Raw genomic sequence first — 27,202 nt, 5'->3', positions numbered from 1 at the left:
TAACAAACCTTCCCAAAACTTAGTAGCTTAAAACAACGTATTATCATTATTCAGTCTGTGAATCTGCAATATGGGCTGGGCTCAGTGGTGAAGGGTTACCTCTGCTCCATGAGGTGTCAGTTGGGGCAGCTCAACCAGGGGCTGGAGGATCCACTTCCAAGATGGCTCACCCCCATTGATGGAAAGCTGGTGCTGGCCCAGTCAGATTTGAGAGTCACGGCCCTTGGTTCCAGCCTTATGAAGAAAAGGGGAGTGAATAAGAGGTGAGCATTTACTGGATTTCAGGGCGTTTCCCTCCCTAGGAGGTCCAGCAGCAGATCACTTGATCCTTCCTTCTCCAGCTACCTCCCACTGGACCAGGGTGAGCATCTGACCCAGGAGTGCCCATCTATAGACCAGCCAGCAACCCTTGCCTTGTGGGTGGAAAACATGAGCTGAGCCTATCAGATTTTTGCATCTGGAAAGGGAGAAGCAGCACTTCTCTTAGGGGGTAGCCCCTGAGCTCAAAGTTGTAGTAGCTTTGCCATCAAGGAAGTCATTGTGGAATTGGGTGCAGACTGCAGCTTTGAGGGATCAGAGACTTGAAGAAGCTGGTTGGGACATGCAGCTGTGCAGAAAGAAGCAGTCTCCGTGAGCTGAGAGGCAGAGGGGTGTCTGGGCTTCCTCAGGTCCTGCCCTTTCTGAGGCCTGCTTGTTCAGATTCCTGACTTCCTGGACCTTCCGACTGCCTCCAGACCCAAGTTAGGGCTGGGACTGGAATAGCATTCTCTGCCTTCGACTTGAACTGATTGGAGTGGATTTCTGTTACCTGTAACCATCAGAGTTCTGTCTAAAACAAGGCAAGAGTTCATCGTAGAGACGGCAAGTTCAATGGGCTTTGAGTAATGAATTGGATTTATGTAAAAACCACTCCTTTGTGTGGGCTTTACAGTTTACCCACTGAGTCTGTGATTTAATGAAAGGAGCTTGACCTTTAGAGTCACACACAGCCTTGGGTTCAAATCCTGGCTCCTTGACCACGTCTTTGTGATCTTGGAAAAGTCAATTATGTGTAAAGTTTGGATGATAAAACCTACTCTGCAGGGTCGTTGCAAGAACTAAAATACGTGTGTCTATATGGACATTAACACAGTGTTTGGCACATGATCCGTCAATGAAGAGTGGCAGCTCTTATCATTCCAACCATATTTGGGTGGGAGAAGGGAAATAATTGTTAACCCTGTTCCTGGTAACATAAAGTGGTTTTGATTGAGGCATTTTGTATTTCTCAACATTTTTAAAGTGGCTTTATATGCTTGGAGGGCAGGGTGGGCGTGTGTGCATGCATGTTTCTTTGGCAAGATTGTTGTTTGTCTCTCCTTGTCCCCTTTCCTAGTGAAGTTGTACTCACTCTGTTCTCGGACTGGTTATTGCTATTAGTCAGGCAGGCTGTATGAGACGAACAGGGGCGATGAGTTGGTCAGACTGCCAAGCAAGTTCATGTTCTGCAGGAAATGCCAAACTGTTTCCTGAGGGGATGTTTTTCAGGAATGGAAGAGTATGCTTCACTGGCCCGCACAGACCCTGTCCCGTCTCTTGAGTGCCGTCACCTCACAAGGTGATATGATAGCTGTTTAAAAGCCAGTGCGTGGAGCTGCAGTCCAGCTGTGCTGGAAGTGTGTTTGCATTGTTGTTGTTGTTGTTGTCGTCTCTTCTAGCAAGTGAAGCCCACATCAAGTATGAAATGGATTGCAGACCTCCCACATTTCCTCAAAAAATATCCCAGCATCATCAGTCCCCTCGTAAACTAGAAGGGTGGGGGAAGCTAGTGAAAGCCAGGGAGTGGTGGGGAAAGAAGGAATGTCTGGAAAAAAAATAGGGTTGTAAAATGTTTTGAGGACCCTTCCTCCCACCAATGCTTCTAATTCCCATAAAGACGAATACATACTTCAAAATAACACGTTCAGATGCAATGTTATAAAGAATGTCTTTAGATACGTGGTTCATCTGCCAAACACATTTATTCATGAATTCTCCTTATGGACTTGGAGCAGATTTAAAGAGAGGGGAAGAAAGTCTTGGCAACCGAGGCTGCCTGGGGATTTTGCTGGGCGTATGAGTTTTCCTAAAACTCTGATGAAAGCAAAAATCACAAATGATGAGCTTCAAATTTTATTTCAGATAGTGATTTTGGGTTGCCTTTGTAAACAACCATTAATATTCAGAAGTAGCCTTTTGAAGAGTTTTTAAATCTTTCCTCTGCTACGACAAATATTTAGATTTTATATCTAATCAAAAGGATAGAAAATGTCAAACAGTTTTACTGAGGGTGCAAAGCTGAATCGTCTGAATTACCATTGGCCCAATTGGTGCCCCCTAGTGACTTGGGAAGGGGATCCTGGCACACTGGTCTGGAACTCTGGGGCCACAATGGGGTAAGAACACCTTCTCCACTCCATCCCAGAAAATCATGGTTGGAGGGCATGCCAGGTGATTACTGCTGTGTAACAGACGGTCCCCAAATGCCATGACATAAAACGACAATGATCTATCACTTCTTACCTGTCTTCTGGTCAGCTTGGGTTGAGCTCCTCTAGTCTGGGCTTATCTGAGATGACTGTTCCAAGTCCCTTGTCCTCCTTGGACCAGCTGGCTGGCCCAGGCATTGGCAGACTCAGAAGAAGGTAAGCAGGAACACATGAGCCCTCTTCAGACCTAAACCCAGAACTTTACTACTGTTACTTCCATCTCATTCTATTGGCCAAAGCAAGTCACATGGTTGAACCCATAATCAAGGGGCAGAGAAATATACCCCACTCCTTTAGTGGAAAGAACTTCAAAATCAAGGGTACAGTGAGGTATGAAGAACTGGGGCCAATGCTGTAATCTACTACAGAGAAGAAGGCGTATGACTATGGCTGTATCCTTGGTGAGTGGAACCACACAGCTTGTCTTCAACTGATGAGAGGCCAGTCTGTTCTGTAATATTGATGATGGCTACCATAACTTGATGCTATTAATCACTCAATATTCCTCCTAAGTCTTTTAATTTTGGTTCCACGTCCCTCCCCAGGCAACCTTCTGATTATCATTTAGCTTCCTGTATGGCTGTTTCTGCAGGGTGTAGTGTTTTTTGTTTCTTTGTTTTTTGTTTTTTTGTTGAGGAAGATTGACCCTGAGCTAACATCTGTGCCAATCCTCCTCTCTTTTGTATGTGGGATGCCACCACAGTGTGGCTTGACAAGCAGTGTGTAGGTCTGTGCCCGGGATCTGAACCCACGAACCCCAGGCCACCAAAGGGGAACGTGTAAACTTAACCACTATGCCACTGGGCCAGACCCCCAGGGTGTAGTGTTTTGACCATAAGGTACAAACGTCTGGGTCCTGCAACAAGTCTATTTCTCATGCCATATTGATAGACACACGCCCTGTTGTCTGCTTCAATCTCTAGTGAGCCTGACTGAGTCTTCTTCAACTGAGTTTAACTTAGTACGATAAAGGGAGAAAGAAGAAAGTTTCTAAGCTTGAAAAGCTGGAAGTCATTTTCCATACTATGGTAAATTCAGCTGATGAAGCCAGTGGGCAACTAACTAACCTCCCTCTCTTGGGGAGACCTCTCCCAAGGTGTAATTTTTCCCCAGATTTCTGTAGTTCCTATATATAACCCCAGCATTTGTCCTTTAATAAAGGAAGAGAAGAGAGTACAGTCCATATAACCTTCCTGTTGGGCAGCCAAATACATGCTTGGTGACCAGAGGACTTCAATCAGGGAAGCAGAATCGCTAAAATATTACTGATTAGGAATAAGATCTTACAGAATTGTGGGAGAAACTGGGGAAGTAAAGGCCTGGATGTGGGATTGAAGGATCAGAGAAAAGTTCCTAACCAGCTCCCATGAAGCCCTGGTGCAGGTGGACTTGTAGCATCAGAATTTGCAATGAATCTAGGAAACTGGGCACATCTAGCTGCTCATGGAGTATCCAGAAGGAGGGCTGTGGGAAAGTCTGTGGATAGGTGTCACCTCTGTAGGTCTTCAGCCAAGCTCTGGAGGTGGGCCTGAGACTCTGGTGGTCAGCCGGGCCAGCAGTTAGGAGGAAGAGCTAGGTGTGGGAGCAAGGACAAGCTAGAACCTGCCAGCATCTCTGTGTTTATCCGCCACTGTGTGTAATCATGAGGATCTTCAGAGAGTAATAGCTCTGTTTCACCGCTACCTTCCAAATCCTATCCAAATTCCTCTTTTTGGTCAATCTAACTCAGAACCACACAGGGAAAGAAATTTGGGGAAAGGTCGTTCTGGCTTAAGCAAGTTGACACAGTTTAAACCATTGCCCATGGAGTCCAGAAAAATGCAGAGTCATTTAATTCAGGTGTGAATCATTTCTTCCAATCCATACAGAATTAACAGGAAGTTGGGATTTAGATCTTTCTCTGTTTTATTCAACAAATCTAGGGGCCTTTGTTCTGGAATCTTGGGGCAGTTTCACACCACAGGCTCCACGTGTCTCTCATCCTCTTTGGACCAGCTTCCCAGCCTGGGTGAGTTGATTTTATGGCTGGTAGAAAACCTTCTATTTTTTTTTTTTTCATGAATCCTCTCCTTCTTTTCCTTCTTTATAACCTTCCTTTGATCCTGCTGTTGCCATTGCCTTCTGCCCTAGTGGCTGAATATTTTTTGTTTAGGCCTCCAATGAGACTGTCAGCCTTTTGGTGCTATGAAGTTTCACTGATTAATGGGGTTTGGAGGAGGGAGGGACTGTGGGGCAAGGACACTGAGAAAAGAGGCCCTTGTCATGATTAGGTCTCTTGGTGGAGCATCTATGACCAGCCATTTCCCCATTGTTACCTTAGCTTGCGTGGTCACCAGTAACCCGGGAAAGAAAATGAAGGAAGAATGAAAAGGGAAAATGAAAAAACTGATCCCACCACGAGTAGGCCCTAGTTTATTCAATATGTGTCCTGTAGATTAATGTGCAAACTCCTCAGTAAGATGTTCAAGAGCTTTCACAGCCTATCTTCTCACTCCTCCCTTCTATCATTCCTCAATAGATACTGACAAATAAATGACAAGCAATAGGATATATTAGAGTATATGAGGAAGGCATTTGGTATAAAACTAATTCAGCCTGATCTTGTTTTTCCAAAAAGGCCTGACGTGGCCATTGAGCATGCATTGTACATCTGCTTTAAGCATTTACTATGTCCCGAAGACAAGAACAATGTCCTTTAAGATAAAGATAGATAAAGATGTAACTTCCCCAACTTGGGCATTTCCTTAAGGATAAGCATCTCTCCCTAGGCTAGGGATTCATTGCTGAGCTGCTTCGGTAACTCAGCTTGAGACCACAGACCTGCCACTTGCTGTGTTCAACAGGTGCTGTGTGAATCCCTGTGTCAGCTAGGCAATCTTGTGACTGTTGTAAAAGGGACATTCCAGTCATATGCGATACCTGCTCTCTGATGGTATATAACCACTCTGTACACCCCCACTTCTTTGGAGTGTTCCATTCCTTTGTGATCCCGGGCTATATGGTCCTCAGATCTGGCTAATAATAAACTCAACCCAATTTTCATTTATAGATTGGTTATGGATTATTTGCATCGACAATCCTCTAATTGGAGTAACACTGGACCTCTTGAGCTCACTCAGGGAAACCCTTCAAAGTGCATGAAAGAGACTGACAAAGGCTGATTAAGATGATGAAGATGATGTCATGGTGACTCTATGCTTGTTTTCAGGTCAAGATGTTAGCATTCTGATCGGGTGGCCACCTGAGAAAGAGAACAAAGAGCTGTGTATCCATAAAGATTTTTCTTTAACCACTTGGGACAAACTTGAAGTCTCTATGGCCTTAGTACCTTGTTTGATAAGTTTTCATGTTCCATGTCTTCCATGCAATGCTTAGAACAAGAGACAATGTTTTCTAGTGTTTTATGTAATGTGCATGTCATTTATGACAGTGTTAATCAGAGTAAGTAAAGCTAGCTGCTGGGGCAAAAAAAATCCCCAAACATTAGTAGCTCACACAATAAAGTTTATTTTTCACTCACATCACAATTCAATCAAGATTAGTGGGTGGTAGAGGGAGCTTCATTCCATGAAGTCAATCACGGACTCTGACTTCTTCCATCTGGTTGTACTTTCAGCTTTAGAAATGGTTAGCAATGGCTTAGCAATGGTCCAAGGTGGTCAAGAAATGGGAAGAGGAAGAGAAGGGGAAGAAGCCTCACCAGTTCTTAGTTGCCTAGACCCAGAAACAAAACTCTACTTCTGCTCGAATTCCATTGATGAGAACTGGCCTTACTTAGATGCAAGGGAAATGGACAAGGTAATTTGGCTTTGAGGCCAGGAAAAGGAATCCAGGTTTGGCAAGCATCCATGACTCAGCTGAATTGTCACTTTCTCTCTGAAGCAAGTGCTTAGGACTGTACATACACCATAGGTACTCAAAAATGTTTGTTGAACGAATAAATGAATAACCGACTATATATAGGCTTCTGCTGTTATGTTTTTCTAAGGCAGAAAATAGGAAGGAAATAATTTTGGGGGAAGCAGAAATCTGTATGCCACCCCTATTGTATTCATATGACCATTTATATTTGCGAAATTACTTCACAAGCACTCTAGGAATTCATATTCTTTTAAAGATTTGTTTTTCATTCATTCAACAAATATTGGGTTGTTTTCTACACGTCAGGTGCTCTGTGCTATGTGGTCAGGAAACAGGTGGAAGTCATAATTCCTGTTGATTGGCAACTCACATGGAATGAATTTACTAGGAAGGGGGAAAAGAAGCCAATAACCACAGTATTGTGTAGGTGCCGTGATAGAGTTGTGGAGGGGTTGTGTTGGGCATGCTCTGGGGAGGGGCACCCCATTCACTCTCAGATGGGTATTGTGGAGTTTCCTCTTCCAGAAGAGGTGATACTTCAGTGGAATGAACGTGAATTTGCCAGTTGATACCCATAAAATAGAGGTAAGGGGAACGGTAGTGCAAACTTGGCAATTTAGAGAACTGCAATTAATTCAGAAAGTCAAAACTGTGCAGTGGCGGGTAGTGGGAGGTGAGACTGGAGCGGCAGGGCTGGACTGAGGCACAAAGCACTTATAAACTGCACTAAATGAAGGAAGAATGAAGAGGGGTTAGGACAGGGATTAAGTGATTTGTCTCTATCGATTGAAAGAATTAATATGCACAGCAAATTTAAACAGTGGTGTTATGCACATCAACCAAAATCTATTTTTCTCTGCAGGTCTGCCTCAAATAATATGACATTAAACATTAAAAACATTCATGTTTAACAGTAACAAGCAAACAAAAACCCACTCAGAATGCGGCAACTGCCATCATTTTATGGGAAGAGGTTAAACATGAGCGCATAAAGCTGTTTAATATCCTTCATTCATATCAATGCAGCCTTGTCTCTGAAAATGGAACAGGAAGGAGGCCCGTCTCAAAGAAAACAAAGGAAGTGGTTTCATTGTTTTCAAAGAACTGTATCTGCCAACAGAGTGGATTCCTCTGAGGAAGACTTGTTAGACGGTAGATGGAAAGAAACTAAGAACCGTTTGGGAAGCTCTTGCTCTGGGGACTTCTGCATGAGAGAGGAGATTGTTAAGGTTGTTCAGTTAGGGACCCAAGTACTCAGTCCACTTCAGTAAGTGTGACTGAGCATTCACACATTCATTCACTCTTCATTCATTCCGCACATTGGACTGACACTTTGGTGCCCTGCGCTCTGAAATCAGGGGCTGCACGGAGTAAAAGATAGATAAAGGTCCTTGTCTTTGAGAGTTAACACATGGATCTGGAGGTTTCTAACCCAGGATGTGCTCTACCTGAGGGTCAAATGAGAGAGAGAGAAAGACAGAGTATTCTCTCATTTGACCCTTAAGTAGAGCACTTCATATGTATATATTTTATGTAATACATATTTAAAAAGCCTTGGTGTCTGAAGTCTGGAATCAATCTCGACTCTATACCTGGGCAACCACTGTTTGTTTGACCCTCAATATTTTCAACTGTAAAACTAGGAAAATAAGTTACATCACAATTGTGATGATTAAATGAGGTGACTCACCTGAAAGCTTTGTGCAAACAGTACAGAACTTTGCACACATTGTGCACAGGGTGAAGAATTACTGAAAGTGAATGTACTAGGACTTTAAAACAGTGTTTATCGAAGTGTGTGTTGAAACACTAACGCCCCAGGATGGAAACAGGCATTTCTCAAGAAGAGAGTTGTATGTTCTGTAAGGGAATCAAAACTTTACCCTCTTAGGGTTTTTGGCTGAAGTGAGAATTAAATTGACATGGGCAGATGAACAGAAGCAAAGCGTACAGATTTTAACATGTACACAGGAGCACCCACAGGAAAATGAAGACCTGAAGAGGCAGTTAGAGCTAAACTTATATACTAAGCTGGACAAAGAGTGGTAAATAATGAAAAGGTGACAAGACAAAGGGGCTTGAGCCAGATCAGTTAATGGTGGAGAAATGAGTAGGAAGATGAGGGTTAGTCTAACAAGGTTTGTTTGTATAGATTTCCTTTGTCCTCGCTCCTCTGTCGCTGGTGATGAGAGTTTCTTTCCTCCTGGTAAAGAGAGGACATCTTTCACATGGGAGCTCCATCTCCTGCTTTCAGCAAGGAAAAGGAAAGTCAGAGTGCCCTCCTTGCATCTGCTGTTTCTCAAATGCCTTTAACTCAAAACATCCTTATGCCAAAGTGGCATATTTTGGGGTGACATATTCTACCACTCTTCGGGTCAAATAAATTTGGGAAATATAGGATGATACAAAGTAAAACACAGTTCTAAGGACTGTAAATGAGTCGTGATCTCAAGGAGAGCAACTATACCCTGTCTCTTTCCCCAGATTAATTTGATCTTGAGACCTACTGCCTGCCACCCCCCATCCCCACCCCATCTCACCCCCACTCCAGCATCCCTAAGGACTGCAGATGAAGAGAACGTGCTTGGAGAAAGACTGCTCTCCGGGAAGAAAAGTACCTTTATTTCAGTTTACAATCTATCAGCCCCTCAGAAACTGAGCCATCATCAGCAGATAATCCAGGAATTCACTCAACAACTTCCCAAGTACAGTGTTGAGATTCCCACCATGGGAGGCATAAAAGAAAAAGGCGAGGCAACTCCCTGTCAGGGTGCTAGAGGGCCGTCCAGCGTAGAATGGGGGCGAGCCGTGGTAGCGGATATAGGATTCCTTCCAACAGACCTACTGCTGGCAAAGCCACAAAAGTGAAGAGATGTGGGCTGATTCTCAAAGACTTTATAATTAGGATATAAACACTAAAGTCCAGTAACACTGCAACTAAGAAAAGTTTCTCCACTCGCAAGAAAAGGATGCAGAAATCTCTCTGACAAGAAATACCGCTCCTTCTTTCCCTATTCAAACAGGTTCATCAGGCCAATGGCTTTCCCTCCATACCCCTTCTATCTCCCTTCTGATCCCTCAACACACTTCAAACTGCCCAGCTCCATTTTAGATCTTTCCAGAGGGAGCACTTGACAGCTGCTGCTTGGAGAGACGAGGAAAGGAGTAGAGGGCGCAGGCGCACCTTGCTCAGGTGCGCGAGCCAGCCGACGGCCCCGCCCCTCGGCGCGCACCTCCGGAAGGGTGGTGGGGCGGACCTGGAGAGGGGGCGGGGCGGACCTGGGGGCGGGACGGACCTGTGGAGGGGGCGGGGCCGATGGAGGGCGGGGCGGGCTTAGGGGGACGGGGGCGGGGCCTCGGGGCGCGGCCGCGCGAGGTGACCCGAGTCTGGGTTCCCCCGGGCAGCTACTGCAGAGCGCAGCGCCCGCGGCCTCGAGCAGGTAACTGGGCGCGTCAGCGCGTGGTGGAGCCGGGGCGCCCCGAGAGCCGTGCGTGGAGGCCCCGGCCCCGGCGGGGAGGGGGCCGACGGGCTCAGGTGCGCTGCCGCTGTCGGGGCGCCTCCCGGGGCGCGCCGCGTGGCTCGGGCCTCGAGCGGCCGCGGCCCTGGCCTCCGGGTGGGACTCGCGTGGCTGGTGTGGGGCTGTGCGAGCGACCCCTGCGTCCGCAGCGTGGCCCCCTCGCCCCCGGCGTCGCGGGGCTGGGTGTGGAGCGACTGTTAGGCATGGTTTTTCATCTGCTTGAACTTTTTTTTAAATGTCGCCTTGGTTGGGGGTCCCGGGAGGCTGTTCCCCAGGCTCCCCAGCGACGCCTGCTCCCTGGAGGCCTGAGGGGCTTAGGACCCCTCTGCAGGCGCGATCGCCGGGGCTGGAGGGCAGTGACCCGCCCCGTGGAGCGCGGTGGGCGGTGGGGCCGGGCCAGGCGCGCCCTGCCCGGGCTCGCGGGTCCTCTCCGTGGGCCCGGGGCCGGAGGAGGGGAGACCCCAGCGCGGGCCTGGGCGCGCGCTCCCGACCCCCGGCCGCAGGTGGGCTCTGGGCTCCGGGAGAGAGGGAGGCACCCCTCTCCGTCTGGAGAGTCTGATGAGAACAGGTTGGCCGAGGGGTGTTATGTGTGATTTTTCCGAAACTTTTTGAAGCGGCGAAGGGGTGTTAAAATGTCAGTTTCCTGTGGTTTGCAAAGCACGAATTATCTACCCAGCTAGATTTTAGATTTGGCTTCTATCCCTTCTAGTTTTTCTTTTTCTTTCTTTGCTATGGTTTACTTTAAATAGAGGAAAATACTCTGGATGAATTATGAAGTGCATTGCACACAGACAGATGTCCAGGTATGGGCAAAGTAGATGCCAACCAAAGACATTGACTCCTTGGAGTATTTCAAATACAGCATGTAAAATGATTGCATTTGTACTTAAAATATTATACTAATTTTCACTCCAGGTAGATAGTAATAGAGTTATGTTTTTTTCCTTATTAATACTGCAAAAAATAGCCTGGAAATACTGAGTTGACAACACCTCCTGTTTACCAGTTTAATATTTTGATATGTAACTACCATGGTTAAGAATTGTTTTTGCTGGAAGGAAATGTTGATATTTCTTGCCTTTGAGAGCTGAGATTTGAGGTTTGCTTTTTGTCATCTCATATTTTGTAGTTTTTGCTAATGACGTGAATTACCTTCGTACCTAGGGTGAAAAGGCTTCATAAAAATTTGTGCTTTTTTAACCTTTGAAGAAAAAGAGTGTTTACAGTATCTCTTGTATTTTATTTGCTCCACTTGAATTATAGTTGTGTGTTCACGAATAAAACTAACAAATGGAGAAATTAATTTGGTTGAGGGAAAATGAGCTTGAGATTCTTGTAAGACATCTGGCAGGGCTGTCTAGTTGGCATTTGGGTATATTGGTATCAGGGTTTTCGGAAGTCAGGCTCAGAGTTGTAGATGTTGGAGACATCCGTGGATTTGTGGTAGTTAATCCTGTGAGAGCGGAAGAAATCATTCAAGTAAGAGTAAGAAGAGAGGAAGATAAAGGATGGGAAACACCAATATTTAAGTGATGGGTAGAGACAGCCAAGGAGACTGAAGAGGAACATTCAAGAAAGAAGGAGGAAAACTAACAGATAGTCGTGTCGTAGAAGCCAGGAAAGGAAAGAGTTTTAAAGAGGAGAGAAATCTATCTCAGAGTCAGAGCAATCAGGAATATAGGAGCTGATAAAGTGCCTATTGGCTTTGAAAGTTAGAAGGGGGTCCTTGATCTCAGCAAACATAATTTAAAATAGGGATGGAAGCCAAATCTGAATGAATATGAGGAGTAAATAGAGGATGAAGAAATAAAGATAGTGAATGTGGAATCTTCATTTTGGGAAACAAAGATTAGAAGGAGAAGTGACAGGCGGGTAGGAGTTTGTAGTCATATTGGAGAGAATATAAGGATGGTAGAATTAAAAGTGTGCCTCACGGCATGTGCCTCTCTCGTGGTCAAGTGGCAGAAGCTGAGAGCCAGTAACTAAGCATTGGATATATTATAGGAGAGTATTTCATCTCCCCCTATTCGACTCATGCACACTATTTGAGTGGTATTTTGGTCTGTGGGGTCCAGGCGTTATCAGTGTTAGTCATCCTTTAACAAACCGTTGGATTGTATTTCACCTGAGTTCTAGTACTTTGATACTCTTCACGTTTAAGTCATATGATTCTTTCATGTATATCTCAGTGACTCTCCTAAAAGTCTTCTGTAGACATCAGATATTTTGTCAAAGTCAGGATCCATGAGGCATACATCAGATAGGGCCTTTGCTTCAACTATTATTACGCATTCAAGGGAAAATGCTCTTAGGTTAAAATTTCTTTATGAGTTTCCCTTCCATCTTCATTGAAAGTTTGATTTTTTTTTTTCCTTTGGAGTAAGATGAGCCCTGAGCTAACATCTGCCGCCAATCCTTCTGTTTTTGCTGAGGAAGACTGGCCCTGAGCTAACATCCGTGCCCATCTTCCTCTACTTTATATGTGGGACGCCTGCCACAGCATGGCTCACCAAGCGGTGCGTAGGTCCTCACCCGAGATCTGAACTGGCGAACCCTAGGCCACTGAAGCGGAATGCACAAACTTAACCGCTGTGCCACTGGGCTGGCCTTGAAAGTTTAATTTTTTTGTTGTTGTTCAGACAAGTAGTTTTATGTGTATTTTCTTTAGGAATGTGAAAAGAATGGCTAAAATGGAAAAGGCCAAAACAATTGAGTGTTGACAAGGATGGGGAACAACTGGAAACAGTACTTTTGAGATATCTACAGATCTAGAGAATACAAATAAAATAAATGCTCCTGTACGCATATCAAGCTTTAGAAATAAGACATAATCAATATTTTTGAAGTCCAGATTGTCTTTCTCTTTCCATGCTCCTTGATTTTCTGTAAAGTTTTACTGCATATTTATATATTCTTAAATAATGTATTATTTAGTTTTGCCTGTTCTATCACTTTTTTTTTTGCACAACATATATAATGTGAGATTCATCTATGTGGATGTGTTATTGTTTACTTTTTATTGCTCTATATTATTCTATTGTATGGCTTTACCACCGTATATCCATCTTCCTGTTAATGGATGTTTGGGGGTATTTTCAGTCTTCTTTTTTTATTTTAATTTTTACTTTTGCCATTAAAAACTGACTTGTTGGGCCTGGCCCCTTGGCTGAGTGGTGGAAGTTCTGCATGCTCCGCTTGGGTGGCCCAGGTTCGCCGTTCGGATCCCAGGCACAGACCTACTGTGCTCACCAGCCGTGCTGTGGAGGTGTCCCACATACAGAAAAATAGAGGAGGATTGGCACAGTTGTTAGCTCAGGGCGAATCTTCCTCAAGCAAAAAAAGAGGAGGAGTTACAGTGGATGTTAGCTCACAGCGAATCTTCCTCAGCAACAAAAAAACCAACCCCAAAACCTGAATCGTTGTGACAGTTCTAATCCATGTCTTTTTGTGTCCGTGTGCAGGAATATCTCTGGCTTTTTGCCCAGGAGTGGAGTTGTGGATCTCTAGGTTTGCTGGATGATACCAAATTGTTTTATAAAGCGGTTGTGCCAGTTTCTACTCTCACAAGCAGGATGTTAGGCGTCCACTTTGTTCCCTTTCTCACCAACATTTGAGACATTTGTACAACCATATTTGTAATTATCTGATTTTTTTCTTTTCAACAATCTGGTGAGTGAGAGATGGTATCCTATTGTGAGTTTAATTTCCATTTCCTTAATTACTGTTGATGTTGAATCTTTCATAGTTCCTCTTCTTTGGGATGTCTGTTTATGTCTTTTGCCTATTTTTTATTTTATTTTTTTGCCTTTTTAAAAGTGACTTCCAGAAGTTGGTTTTTTTTTGCATGTATATTCTGCATACGAATCCTTTGCCAGTTGTACATGTGACAAATATCTTTTTCCTGGTATCTTGTCTTTTTATTTTATAGTGGTTTTTGATGGGCACGTTCTATAGTTTAATGTAGTTGAATATGTCAGCCTTTTCCTTATGGTTTGTGCTTTTGGCGTCTTGTTTGACAGATTTTTCCCAGCTCTGAGGTCATAAAGATATAGTCTGATGTTTCCTTCTGAAAGCTTTAAAATGTTACCTTTCGTGTCTATGTCCTTAATCCATGTGAAAATGATTTTCTTGTGGTGTGAAGTGGGGGTCTCGTTTCATTTTTTTCCCATATGGGTAATGGGTCTTTCCCAGCATCAGTTAGTGAATATTCTGTTTTTCTTCCCAGTGATCTGTAAGTGTCACATGTCAAGTTTCCATATGTGTGCATATGTGTCTGGGCTGTTCTTTCTTAGCTCTCTTGGTGTATCCTTGCCACAATCTTATTTATTTTAGTTGTATAAAGAGCCTTGATACCTAAGAGAACAAGTCGCCCACCCATGACTCCCCCTCAAATTAATGTTTAATTGTTTTCTAAGATAAACTTGTCATCGGAGTGTAATGTGTTGTTTAAGTCTTAAACATCTGCAGTAATCACCCGCCATCCCAGGTACTACCGAAGGTGTTTAATGTAGACTGCGCCAGACTTTGGCTTTTACAAATCCTGCCCTAACTGACTAGACTTAATTTTAACTTGAAAAGTAACTATAGGGTTTTCATTTGGGGAATATAGTTAAGATATTTAGAAAAACCTTCACACCAAAAATAGCCAAGAATGCTGTATTAAAATTTTTTTAAAGGTATTTAGGAATTATGTCAAAATCTAAAAGAAAGCTGAAAATCTGAGAGACTAAAGGAGCCCTTAAGTCTTTTTTACTTTGAGGGCATTTGCTAAACTGGGGGAACTTGCCTGGATTTGGATAGCTTGGTGGATTTGGAGGATGGGAGGCGGGGTGAGAAGTCATCCCAGGGCTCATTCGAGGTAGGCTGACAAGAGACTTTCTGGCCATAATTCTGCGATCCCAAAGGTCTGTGATGTCATGGAAAGGATGAAAACTCACTCTCCCTCCTTCAAGGATCTGAAGGGAAAGTTGCTTTGATGCCAAGTCAAACAGAGGGGGAAACCCCGTCCTTAGGAAGTTCAGCCACCAGACCATGGGGGAAGTTCACAGCACTATGGTGGTCTAAAAAATTTCAAAATGTGAATTTTTTTAAATCTTGTTTTTTTGGAGATCTAATTCATATACCATAAAATTCACCGTTTTAAAGTGTACAGTTCAGTGGTTTTTCGTGTATTCAGAAATTGTGCAACCATCATCACTGTGTAATTCCAAAACATTTCTTTACCCCAAAAAGAAACCTTGTATCCATTAACAGTTGTTCCTTATTTCCCCCTTCCCTGCAACCCTGGCAAGCGCTGATCTACTTTCTGTCTCTATGGATTTGGTTATTCTGGGCATTTCATATGGATGATATCATACGATATGTGGTCTTTTGTGTCTTGCTTCTTTCACTTAGCATAACGTTTTCAAGGTTTATTCATGTTGTAGCATGAATCAGTACTTTTTACTGCTTTGTATTCCTTTTTATGGCTGAATAATATTTCATTGTGTGGATAGATCACACTTTGGTTTTCCATTCATTAGTCAATGGACATTTGAGTTTGTATACACTTTTTGGCTATTATGAATAATGTGCTATGGACATTTGTGTACAAGTTTTTATGTGGAAATATATTTTCCATTCTCATGGGTATAGTTACCTAGGAGTGAAATTCCTGGGTCACATGGTAACTCTGTGTTTAACTTTTGGAGGAAGTGCCAAACAGTTTTCCAAAGCAGCTGCATCATTTTTTCATTCCCACCAAAATGTATGAGGGTTCCAGTTTCTCTACATCCTTGTCAACACTTATTTTTGTCTGTCTTTTTTATTGTAGCCATCCTAGTGTGTGTAAAGTGGTATCTCATTGTGGTTTTGGTTTGCATTTCCCTAATGACTGATGATGTTGAGCACCTTTTCTTGTATTTATTGGCCATTTATCTATCTTCTTTGGAGAAATGTCTATTCACATCCTTTGCCCTTTTTTTTTTCTTCACCTATTTTTAAACCGGGTTATTTATGAAAACATGCATTTAAAGTGATTTGGTAAACAAATGCAAGTCTACTTTCTAGGAGTGTGCTTTCATCTTTGACTTAAAAAAAAGTTCTACCAGTAAAGTTTTGAGGTCAATGAATAATTTCTTGTCAGATAACCAAGTGCATAAGGAAATAAAACTGCCTGAGCAAGAATCAGCAGAACATTGGATAATTAGAAGTAAACTTACAAAAACTTTGTGTTAGAGTTACCAGTCGTAGATTATTAAAATGACTATGTTGGGCTATTTAAGTAAATAGAAGACAAGTTTGAAAATATATGCAGGGAGCAGGAGTCTTAAAAGTAACAGAGCTGCAGAGCTGGTTGAAAGAAAGAACAGTGTAATTTCTTTTAATGAAAAATGCAGTGATAAAAAACTCAAAACTCATTTGTTGAGTTTAACCACAGATTAGGCAATTAGGCAAATCCCAAGAGAGAATGAATGAACCAGAATATAGGTCAGAATAAAGCATTCAGAATACAGCTCAAAGAGACAGAAATGGAAAACATAAAAGAGATTGAGTGGAAATTAGAATTATTAGAATGAGAAGTTATAGTGAGAAAGTCCAATAAACTGGAGTTTCTGGAAGAAAAGGAATAGAAAATAGGTAAAAACAATATTTAAAAAGATAATGAGTGAGAATTTTTTTCACTACTGGAAAATCTACCGATAGTGCTGGAAAGACACCAGCCCACAGATTGGTAATTCCTTTATTGCTGAGTAGTATTCCGTTGTACAGATATAACACAATTTGTTTATTCACCTGTTGGTAGATGTTTGATTTTCCAGTTTTTGGCTATTTCAGATAGAGCTGTTAAAAACACCAGTGTACAAGTCCTTATGTGGATTTATGATTCCTTTTTTCTTGAGTAAATACCTAGGGATGGAATGTCTGGATGATATGGTAGGTTTATGTTTAACTAAAGAAACTGCCAAACCATTTTTTATTCTCACCAGTTGAATACGAGAGTTGTACTTGTTCGACATGCTTGTAAACACTTGGAATCGTCAGTCTTTGCAATTTTATCCTTTCTGCTAAGTGTACAGTGTTATCTCATTTTTATTTGCATTTCCCTAATGACTAATGGTGTTGAGTATATTTTCATGTGCATTTTTGGTCCCTTGGATGTTTCTTTGGAGAAGTGCCTGTTCAAATCCTTTGCCTAATTTTTTTTTTTTGGTGAGGAAGATTGAAAATGAGCTAACATCCATTGCCAATCTTCTTCTTTTTGCTGAGGAAGAGTGGCTCTGAGCTAACATCTGTGCCCATCTTCCTCTGTTTTATATGTGGGATGCCTGTTACAGCATGGCTTGGTAAACAGTGCATAGATCTGTGCCTGGGATCTGAACGGATTAACCCTGGGCCATCAAAGTGGAGCATGTGAATTTAACTGCTGCACCACTGCGTGGGCCCCCTTTGCCTATTTTTTGTGTTAGTTTTCTTTTTATTATTGAGTTGTAATAGTTCTCCATATATTCTAGATATAAGCTCCTTACTGGATTTATGATTTGCAAATATTTTCTCCCAGTCTCTGAGTTGTCTTTTCACTTTTGTGAGGGTGTCTTTTGAAGCACAAAGTTTTTCATTTTGATTAAGTTTAATATATCGAATTTTTCTTTATTGCTTGTGCTTTTAGTGTCATATCTAAGAAATCATTGCCTAACCCACGTTCGCAAAGTATTACTCCTATGTTTTCTTCTCGAAGTTTTGTAATTTTAATTCCTACTCATAGATTTGTGATCCATTTTGAGTTTTTGCCTGCAGTGTGAGGTAGTTGTCCTAACTTTTTTTATGTTTTTGCGTGTGGATGTCCAGTGGTCCTAGCACCATTTGTTGAAAGACTGTTCTTTTCACCTTAAAGTTTCTTGACACCTTTGTTAAAAAGCAATTGACCATAAATGTAAGGGTCTGCTTCTCGGTTTTCAGTTTTATTCCATTGATCTGTGTGTCTGTCCTTATGCCAGTACCACAGTCTTAGTTACTGTGTAGCTTTGTAGTAAATTTTGAAGTCAGAAAGTATGTCTTTCAACTTGTTCTTCTTTTTCAAGATTGTTTTAGCTATTCTGTGTCTTTTACGTTTCCATATGAATTTTAGGATCACCTTGTCAGTTTCTGTAAAGAAGCTACAAGGGATTTTTATGGAGATTGTACTGAATCTGTAGACTAATTTGGGGAATATTGAAATGTTGGTATTATTTCTTCCAATCCATGGACATGAAGTGTCTTTCTATTTATCGAAGTCTTCTTTAACGCCTTTCAATAGTGTTTTGTAGTCTTTAGTGTACAAGTCTTGCACTTCTCCTGTTAAAGTATTCCTAAGGATTTTAGGTGTTTTTTTAAAAATGTTATTATGAATGGAATGGATTTCTTAATTTCAGTTTTTAGACTGTTCATTATTAGTGTATAGAAACACAACTAGTTTTCGTAGATTGATCTTATATCCTACAACAGTACACAACTTATTATTTATGGTAGTTTTTTAATGGATTCCTTTGGCTCTTTTTGTTTACGAGATCATGTTGTCTGTTACTAAAGAGAGTTGTTTCTTCATGGGTGCCTTTTATATCTTTCTAGCCTAATTGCCCTGGCTAGAATCTCCAGCACAGTGTTGAACAGAAGTGGTGAGAGTGGACGTCCTGTCTTTTGCCTGGGGTTAGAGCGAGAGCATTCAGTCTTTTAGCAGTTACCGTGATGTGAACTGTAGGCTTTATGTAGTTGCTCTTTATTATGTTGAGAAGGTTCTTTTCCATTCCTAGTTTGCTCAGATTTTTTGTCCTGAATGAGCATTGTATTTTTCAAAGCTTTTTTTGTATCTACTGAGATGATCATGTAGTTTTCCCCCCCTTATTCTATTATATAATGTATTTTATGAATTGATTTTCAGATGTTAAACCAACCTTGCAATCCTGGGATAGATCTCACTTGGTTGTGATGTATAATTCTTTTTATGTGTTCCTGGATTTAGCTTGCTAATATTTTGTTGAAGATTTTTGTGTCTATATTTATGAGGGATATCTATCCTTTTACTTTTAACTTGTCTGTGTCTTCATATTTATTTATTTCTTTATTTTTTTTTCTTTCTGCTTTTTCTCCCTAAAGCCCTCCGGTACATAGTTGTATTTTCAGTTGTGGGTCCTTCTAGTTGTGCTATGTGGGACACCACCTCAGCGTGGCCTGACAAATGGTGTCATGTCCACGCCCAGGATCTGAACTGGTGAAACCCTGGGCTGCCACAGTGGAGTGCACGAACTTAACCACTTGGCCACGGGGCGGGCCCCCTGTGTGTTTATATTTAAAGTACCTTTCTTGTAAGCAGCGTATACTTGGGTCACGCTTTTTTATCCAATCTAACAATCTCTGCTTTTTAATTGGCACAGTTAATGTGATTGTTGATATGAATAGGTTTAAATCGATCATCCTACTGTTTTCTGTTCATCCCACCTGTAATTGTTTGTGCTAGTCTGTCATCTTGCTATTTGTTTTCTATTCATCTTGTCTGTTTTTTGTCCCACCTGTCTTCTTTTTCTCCTTTCCTTTATACTAATTGAGAATTTTTTGGTATGATTCCACTTGATCAATTTGTTTGCTTATTAGCAAAACCTGTATTTTCTTATTTTAGTGGTTGCTTTAGGATTTAAAGTACTTATCTTTAACTTTGCACCGTTTATCTTCAAATGGTATTATACCACATCACATTTAGTGCAGGAACCTTATAGTAGAATACTTCTGTTTCTCTCTCCTGGCCTTTGTACTATTGATGTTGTGCATTTTACTTTTACATATGCTATAAGCCCCATATCACCATGTTATTATTTTTATCTAAGCATCAAAAATCCAAGAGATTTAAGTGGTAATAAATCTTATATATTTGTATCCATGGTGTTCCTCATTCCTTGTGTAGATTCATATTTCCATCTGGTGTCATTCTTCTGCCTCAAGGATGTCCTTGAACACTTCTTGTGGTGTGCATCTGCTGGTGGTTCATTCTTTCAACTTTTATATGTCTGGAAAAGTCTTTTTGTCACCTTCCTTTTTGAAAGATTTTCTCTAGGTGTCAGATTCTACACTGCAGTGTTTTTTTCTTTCAGTACTTTAGAGATTTTGCTCCACTATTTTCTTGCTTGCCTTGTCTCCAATGAGATCTATACTGCTATTGTTATCTTCGTTCCTGTGTATACAGTTGTCCCTGGGTATCCACAGGGAGTGGTTCTAGGACCCCCCACAGATACTAAAATCTGAAGATACTTGGGTCGTTTTTATAAAATGGCATAGTATTTGTCTATAACTTAGGCGTGTCTTCCTGCATACTTTAAATCATCTCTAGATTACTTATAATATCTAATACAATGTAAAAGCTATGTAAATAGTTGCTATACTGTATTGTTTATGGAATGATGAGAAAAAAGTCTGTACATGTTCGGTACAGACACAGCCATCGTAGGCCGTTTGATCCAGAGTTAATTGAATCCACAGCTGCAGAACCTGCGGATACGGAGGGCCCACTGTATGACGTGTCTTTTTTTCTAGCTGCTTTTAGGATTTCCTCTTCATCATTGGTTTTGAGCCATGTTATTATGATGTACCTTGGCATAGTTTTCTTCATACTTCCTGTGCTTGATGTTTGTTGAAGTTCTTAGATCTGTGGTTTGTAGTTATCAAATTTGGAAAATTTTGGTATTATTTCTTCAAATATTTTTTATGCCTCTCTCCATCTCCTTCATGGACTTCAATTACTTGTGTATTAGGCTGCTTGAAATTGTCCCCTGGGTCATGGATACTCTTTTCATTTTGTCTTTATGCTTTTTTCTCTGTGTTTCATTTTGGATGGTTTCTCTTACTGTGTCCTCAAGTTCATTAATCTTTTCTTTGCAATACCTAATCTGCTATTAATCCCATCCGGTGTATTTTCCATCTCAGACATTATAGTTTTCATCTCTAGAAGTTGAGTTTTGGTCTTTTTTTTATATCTTTCATGTCTCTACTTAACTTTTTGAACATATGGAATCCAGTTATAACTGTTTTAACATTCTTAACTGTCTTGTGTCAGTTCTGGGTTGGTTGCAATTGGTTGATTTTTCTCCTCATTATTGGTTATATTTTTTCACTTTTTTGCATGTCTGGTAATTTTTTATTGGATGCCAGACATTGTGAATTTTACTCTGTTTGCTAGATATTCTTAGGTTTCTGTAAATAGTTTTTGCTTTGGGACATAGTTAAGTTTCTTGGAAATAGTTTGATCCTTTTGAGTCTTTTAAGATCTGTTAGGTGGCATCAGACTAGTGTTTGGTTTAGGGCTGCTTATCCTCCGGTATTGAGGCAAGATCTTTCTGAGTACTCTATCCAATACCTGTGAATTATGAGGTTTTTGCAGTCTCATTAGTAGGGACATGCATTATTACGACCCTGGGTGAGTGCCGGTCATGGTTTTTGTAATCTTTTCCGGTCGTTTTCCCCCAGTCTTGTGTAGTTTCCTTGTATGCATGCTCTGATCAGTGCTGTGCTGAATGGTCGACGGGGACCCTCTGCTAATATCTGTGATTCTCTCTCTGTGCCCCTCTCTACTCTCCAGGAGTCTGTCGTGCAAACTCTAGCTGCCTTATTATTTGTATAAATTTGTTTCCTTATCTGCATCCCTCCCTCCTCTTCCCCAACTCATTTTGGATGACTCAAGGCCATTAATTTTGAGGACTTTTCTCCCAGAAGTAGTAATCATTTTTAACCAGTCTTCCCACATTCCCCTCATGATTAGTGTAAAGTATTTGCAAGCTGACTGGGTCAGAAATGTGGTTTCATGAGTATGTTACAAGTTTTTATATGAGCTAGTTATTGTACCATGTTTCCTTATCTATCAGCTACATATTTGCTGAGTTCCAGCTGTATTCTCAGCATCATATGGGGTGCTGAATGGTAACTAGAAAGTGAGTACAATATTGTTTCTGAACAGTTGATATTCTAGCGGGAAATAGAACAGGTCTCGTCAAATGTTGAGAAAAATGTCAATTTTTTTAAGTTCTCTAGATGTTTAGAGATGAGAGAAATTAGTATGATCTGGATGATCAGTGAATGCATCCTCTAAACTAGGGCTGAAAAGGGCTTTGAAAATGTATAAATTTAAAAAATGGAAATCACTTACAAGATATGATGGAAGAAAATATGCTAGTGTGATAGCCAAACAAATTTTACAGGCGTGCAGTTAACAAGAAAAGTTCAGAATTTATATTAGAAAAACTATAAAAACTCCCAGATACAAACATAGACTTGGAAAAATGTGAAGATATACCATGTTCTGGGTAGGAAAGACTCAGCATCCTAAAGATGTCAGTTTTTTCTAAGACAATTTATAAATTTAACATTATTCCAATGAAAGTACCGTTGCATTTTTCCTCTTAGGGCTAGACGGATTATAAAGTTCACTTGCAAGAACAGACAAGCAAGAATAGCTAGGAAAACCCTGAAATTGGACGTCAGTAAGGATGGGAGGCTAGCCCTGCTAGACAGTAAAACATATTATAAGCCTTTATAATAAAAACAAATGTGGTATTGGTACAGGAATAGACAGAGCAACTGAAGAGAATAGAAAATACAGAAATAAACCCAATTGCATGTGGAAATTTAGTCTGTAATAAAAGCAGCATCCTAAAATCAGTGGAGAAAATATGGAATTTTTAATGTGGTATTTGTGATGCTGGGATAGTCAACTCTGAAAAGATGGGATTGCATCCATTTCTAATACTCTACGCCAGGATGTTAGTATAGAAAATAATACCACAGTAAGTATTAGAAGAAAACATGGGTAAAATCTTTTGTGACCTGTGTATGGGGAAAACTTTACTCTGACTCTAAATTCAGAAGCAAAAAGGAAAAACATAGATAAGTATAATTACATATGTGTGAGTATATGTACTTATATATGCATACATGTATATACACACATATACACACATGTATACACTCACACACTCGCTCTTTTGCATAGCAGAAAACATAATCAAAGTAAAAAGACAATGACAAACTGAAAGAATGTTTGCCAGTTATATCATGGACAGTGGGTTAATCTCTCAAATATATAAAGACCCTCTAAAATTGAAGAAGAAAAGGACCAATGGTTTTCTAGAAAGATGGGCATGGGATAGCAACGAGTTCATTGAAACGAATACGGATTAGCCTTATATGAAAATGTGCTCAACCTCACTTATTATAAGAGAGAGACAAATTAAAACAGCACAAGATATCATTTCTTTTTTTATCAGATTGGCGAAAGTCCAGCACTTTGACAGATACTTTGTTGGGGACAGAAATAGGTACTCTCTTATATTGCTACTCGGATTGCAAAATGGTATAACTTTAGGGAGAAATTTAGCAATATTAAATGAAGTTACACATATATTTACCTTTTAACCTAGCAGTCCTATCTCTAGGGATCTATCTTACAGATATGTACTGGGAAATATCTGAAAATATGTGTGCACAAAGCTACCATGTCACTATTTTTAATAGCAAAGGACTGGAAACAATCCAAATTTTGATCTTGATTTGAATAAAACAACTATAAAAAAACTTGACACCATGGAAGAAATTTGAACACTGACTAGGTAGTTGATTATATTAAATTTTTAAGATGTGATAATGCTATTATGATTATGTTTTTTGCAAAAGAGTACCTTTTAGAAATACTTGATATGTTAACAATGCATTACAGTTATCATTTGTTTTGATATTCGAATTGACCTGTCTTTAGCCGGTGACTGCCCCTTGAAGTTAACTCCTGAGTCCTTCTGCCACATCTTTTAGAGATAATTACTTAAGTATTTCTGGATGAAATTTTATGATTGGAATTTGTTTCAAAATAATCCAAAGGTCAGGGTAAGTGGGGAGGTAGAGATGAATTAAGATTTGCCATGAGTTGATAATTGTTTAGTCTGGACGATAGGAGTTTTGTTATGCTATTCTGTCTTCTTTTGTGTCCATTTGAAATTTCCCATGAAAATGTACAGGGTTTAAGTAGGCAGAAATGGAGAGAATGCATTTGGACAAAGTCATTGTCCAATTGTGGACAAGGTGGGCAATTGGACGTGAAGTTCTTACACTGTTGTATGTTCTTGGTAAATTTAACACAGATTTCCTTTATTTCCATTGTATCTTATTTGTGTTTTAGTTAGCTGGTGTCTTTTTGTGAGTGTGTGATAGAGTGTTTGAGATATATTTTTCTGTAAGTGTAGTTCTAAGCATTAAAGTAACTTCTAAAGTAGGAAGTTTTTCGTTTATTGGCCCTCATTATAGGGCCTTGGGTTATCAAAAGACTTGATTTGAGGGAAGTGAAATTTTTGTCACACTTTTTATGAGAGGCATATTATCTTTCAGATTTTGTTTGGACATTAAGTATACCAGGCAAAAGAGAAAATGGAGAGTACAACTTTTCTTTTTTTCAGGTTTAACATTGAGATTGTTTATTTATGAGGTTTTAAGTGTGTCATTTTAATAATTATAAGAAACCTAGGTTATACAAAATTGCATATAGGAGCAAAACTTTCTCTCCCTCTGAACATTTCACTGTCTTAGAAAATATGATTTATTTAGTGATATCTAATTGCATCAAGCATGATCATTTTAACTTGTTTTCTATTCTCCCAACAGATTAATTTTAAAACTGGAAGTTTGTATCTTTTGCTGGATATTGGAAATTAAGTCTAATGGCAGCAGACTTTATAAAGAGTTGCTGTAAAGGATGTTTCTATGGTGAAACAGAAAAGCACACCTGTGAGTTTCGTTTTGTTTTGTCTTCAACAAACATTTATTTAATGTCTTCTTTATTTGTGGCATTTTGTAATATAAAGAGAAATGAGACCTATTTCCTAACTTCATAGGGAAGGCAGAAATGTAAATATAAGGCACACTAGGTAAGTATTAAAGTACTCTGGAGCGTAGGGGAGAGAAAGGTGAATTCAGCGCAGGGTGGGACAGCACCACAGCGAGGTGGCGTTTGTATGGAGGTCTGAAGAAGACTTTAGCAGGCTGAGTGGGAAGAGGGCAGTAAGAGAAGGTGGGGCTTGGACATGAGTGTTACAGGCGGATGAAGTCGGACAGGCGGAGGCAGGGGGAGAAGAGAAGTGTTGGGAGGTTGGGAGGACAACATACTCTGGCCAATGGTTTCCAGTCTATGAACAGTGCACTAAAAAATGCCTTTTGTGAATAAGGCCCAATTGAGAAAAGACCCGTAACTTTAGCAAAACCCACGTTTATCCAGGACTCCTGGAGATTTCCCTTTGTATCGCGTGGTTTCCTCATCTCTTCAGGGTTATGACTGGACTTTCTTTTTCTTTGGGTCTTTCTTGTATCTCTTAGTCTAGAGCATAGCTTCCTAGTATATTTGAGTATGAAGGCTTCTTTTGCATTAAAAAATTTCACAAATTGCTGCAGAATAGGAGTTGTACTTTCATTCAGTCTGTAGAGAGTACTAATTATACATAAAGATTAACTCTGGCCTTCCCTACCTCCCCATCCTAAGGTACGCAGCTTAGAACACATAGTTCTGGAAAGTGGATAGAATAGATCTGAGAGGCTAGCACAGGGAGAGGTGTATTATATTAAGGTCAGCATACATATTATTTTGTTATTTGGTGAAGATTTTTGTAGACTTGGAGCCCTTTAGCTTCTTTTCAGAATTGCTCTATATATTTAAGACTGATATTAACCATTAGTATTGCCAACAAGAATTGCTTTGTTCAGAGTGTTTTTAAAGGACTAGATTTTACCTGGAAGTCATAATTGTGGAATTAACTAAAAAATAAATTTGTTTTCCATCTATTAACTCTTTTGTGGGAATGAGACTCTTTAAAAAGCTTCTTTTACCTGTTACTATGATAAGTTAATATATTTTGGCAATAGTATATCACTCGCTCAAATATTGACTGGACAGAATTAATGTGGATTCCGGAAGTGCTTGATAGGACCCAAGCGTGGTTTATGTATCAGCAGTTTCTTCTAAAACGATTAAATAAGTACCAAAGCATGCTAGGTTTAGAATATTATACAGAAATTTACATGCATTTTTTAATTTTTTTCTTTTCTTTTTTCTTTTATGTGCAGTTTCTGTGGAGAGAGACTTTAAAGCAAAAGTTTCGAATGGTCAAAATACTGCTATCTGTACACCTCCATTGACTTCTGTTTCTGTAAAGCCTCAGGTTGGCTGTACTGAGGATTATTTACTTTCCAAATTACCATCTGATGGCAAAGAAGTACCATTTGTGGTGCCCAGGGTTAAGTTATCTTATATTCAGCCCAGGACGCAAGCAACTCCTTCACATCTGGAAGAACTTGAAGGTAAACAAGAAAATGGAGGGGTTTAAAAATCAACATGCAGCATTAAAATGCTGTTATTTTGCTTTTTTTAATCTTTAATATAGGTTTATCTTTTCTCTCTGTAACGTAATATGTTTAAATTTACGTTTCACTTTTTATATGTTTCTCTCCTTCTGTACAGGATCTTAATGTGCAGTATTTTTTTGAAAGGTCCCATTGTGAAATCTGTTCATGATACAACACATTTGTGTGTTGACTTGGCCTTCTTAAAAGGAATAATATAATTTTAATATATCAGTTATCCTTCACACATGGATAAGAAAAATAGAGGAATTATTCTGTATTTGATCAGTAAATATAAAAAATATTATTATCTGCTATTTTCTAAAATTTAGTGTAAAGAGAAATAAGGAAACAATGAAGTAGTCTTTCTTCCTTCTCCTCTTTCTCCATCGCTGCACTTCCCGATCTAAACACACTTGCCAGTCTAAATAACCACTCGAATGAGGTCGATTCGTTGGCTGAGTTTGGGCTGATGTTGTAGAGGTCAGTGGACTAATGAAAAGGAAACAACGTGTAACCTTTGTATTTTAAAAATAATTTGTTTTAGTCTGTTGAAACACTATCAGTCATAATGATTTTTTCCCCAAAATTTTATTATGAAAAATTTCAAACATACAGAAAAATTAAAAGAACAGTAGATACCTGTATATCCCCCACATAGATTCTATCATGAACATTTTACTGTATTTTTTATCACATATCTATCCATCTGTCCATTTCTCTCTCCATGATTAATCCTGTTTTGGTGGGGGGAGAATGTATGTCAGAGTAAATCACAGACATCAGTACACGGGTCTCTAAATACTTACGCATACATATCATTTACTAGGGTTCAATATCTGTTTACAGTTTCCTCCTTTTGACATAAACTTTACACACAGTGAGCCACCCAAGTTTTAAGTTTTGACAAATGCATATACCAGTGTAATCCAAACGCCTATC

At 40.1% G+C, this 27,202-nt stretch overlaps 1 protein-coding gene across 4 annotated transcripts in view; it reads left to right on the top strand.

Annotated features, from left to right (window-relative positions):
- The first annotated feature begins 9,725 nt into the window (after positions 1-9,725).
- TC2N (tandem C2 domains, nuclear) overlaps positions 9,726-27,202 on the top strand; it is a 44,335-nt gene continuing 26,858 nt past the window's right edge. For 2 of the 4 annotated variants that reach the window (XM_046647688.1, XM_046647691.1), the window contains exons 1-3: positions 9,726-9,808; positions 24,533-24,655; positions 25,985-26,218. In XM_046647688.1, the coding sequence (XP_046503644.1) occupies positions 24,589-24,655; positions 25,985-26,218 (301 nt within the window). In that variant the 5' untranslated portion in view covers positions 9,726-9,808; positions 24,533-24,588. Of the gene's footprint in view, positions 9,904-13,474; positions 13,556-24,532; positions 24,656-25,984; positions 26,219-27,202 lie in introns of those variants that run through there. The other 2 variants (XM_046647689.1, XM_046647690.1) reach the window with 2 other exon arrangements.

The sequence above is a fragment of the Equus quagga genome, chromosome 20 (genome assembly GCF_021613505.1).
Source record: "Equus quagga isolate Etosha38 chromosome 20, UCLA_HA_Equagga_1.0, whole genome shotgun sequence".
Taxonomy (NCBI): Eukaryota; Metazoa; Chordata; class Mammalia; order Perissodactyla; family Equidae; genus Equus; species Equus quagga.
The sequence above is the reverse complement of the archived record's forward strand: the minus strand, read 5'-3'. Positions and strand labels throughout refer to the sequence as shown.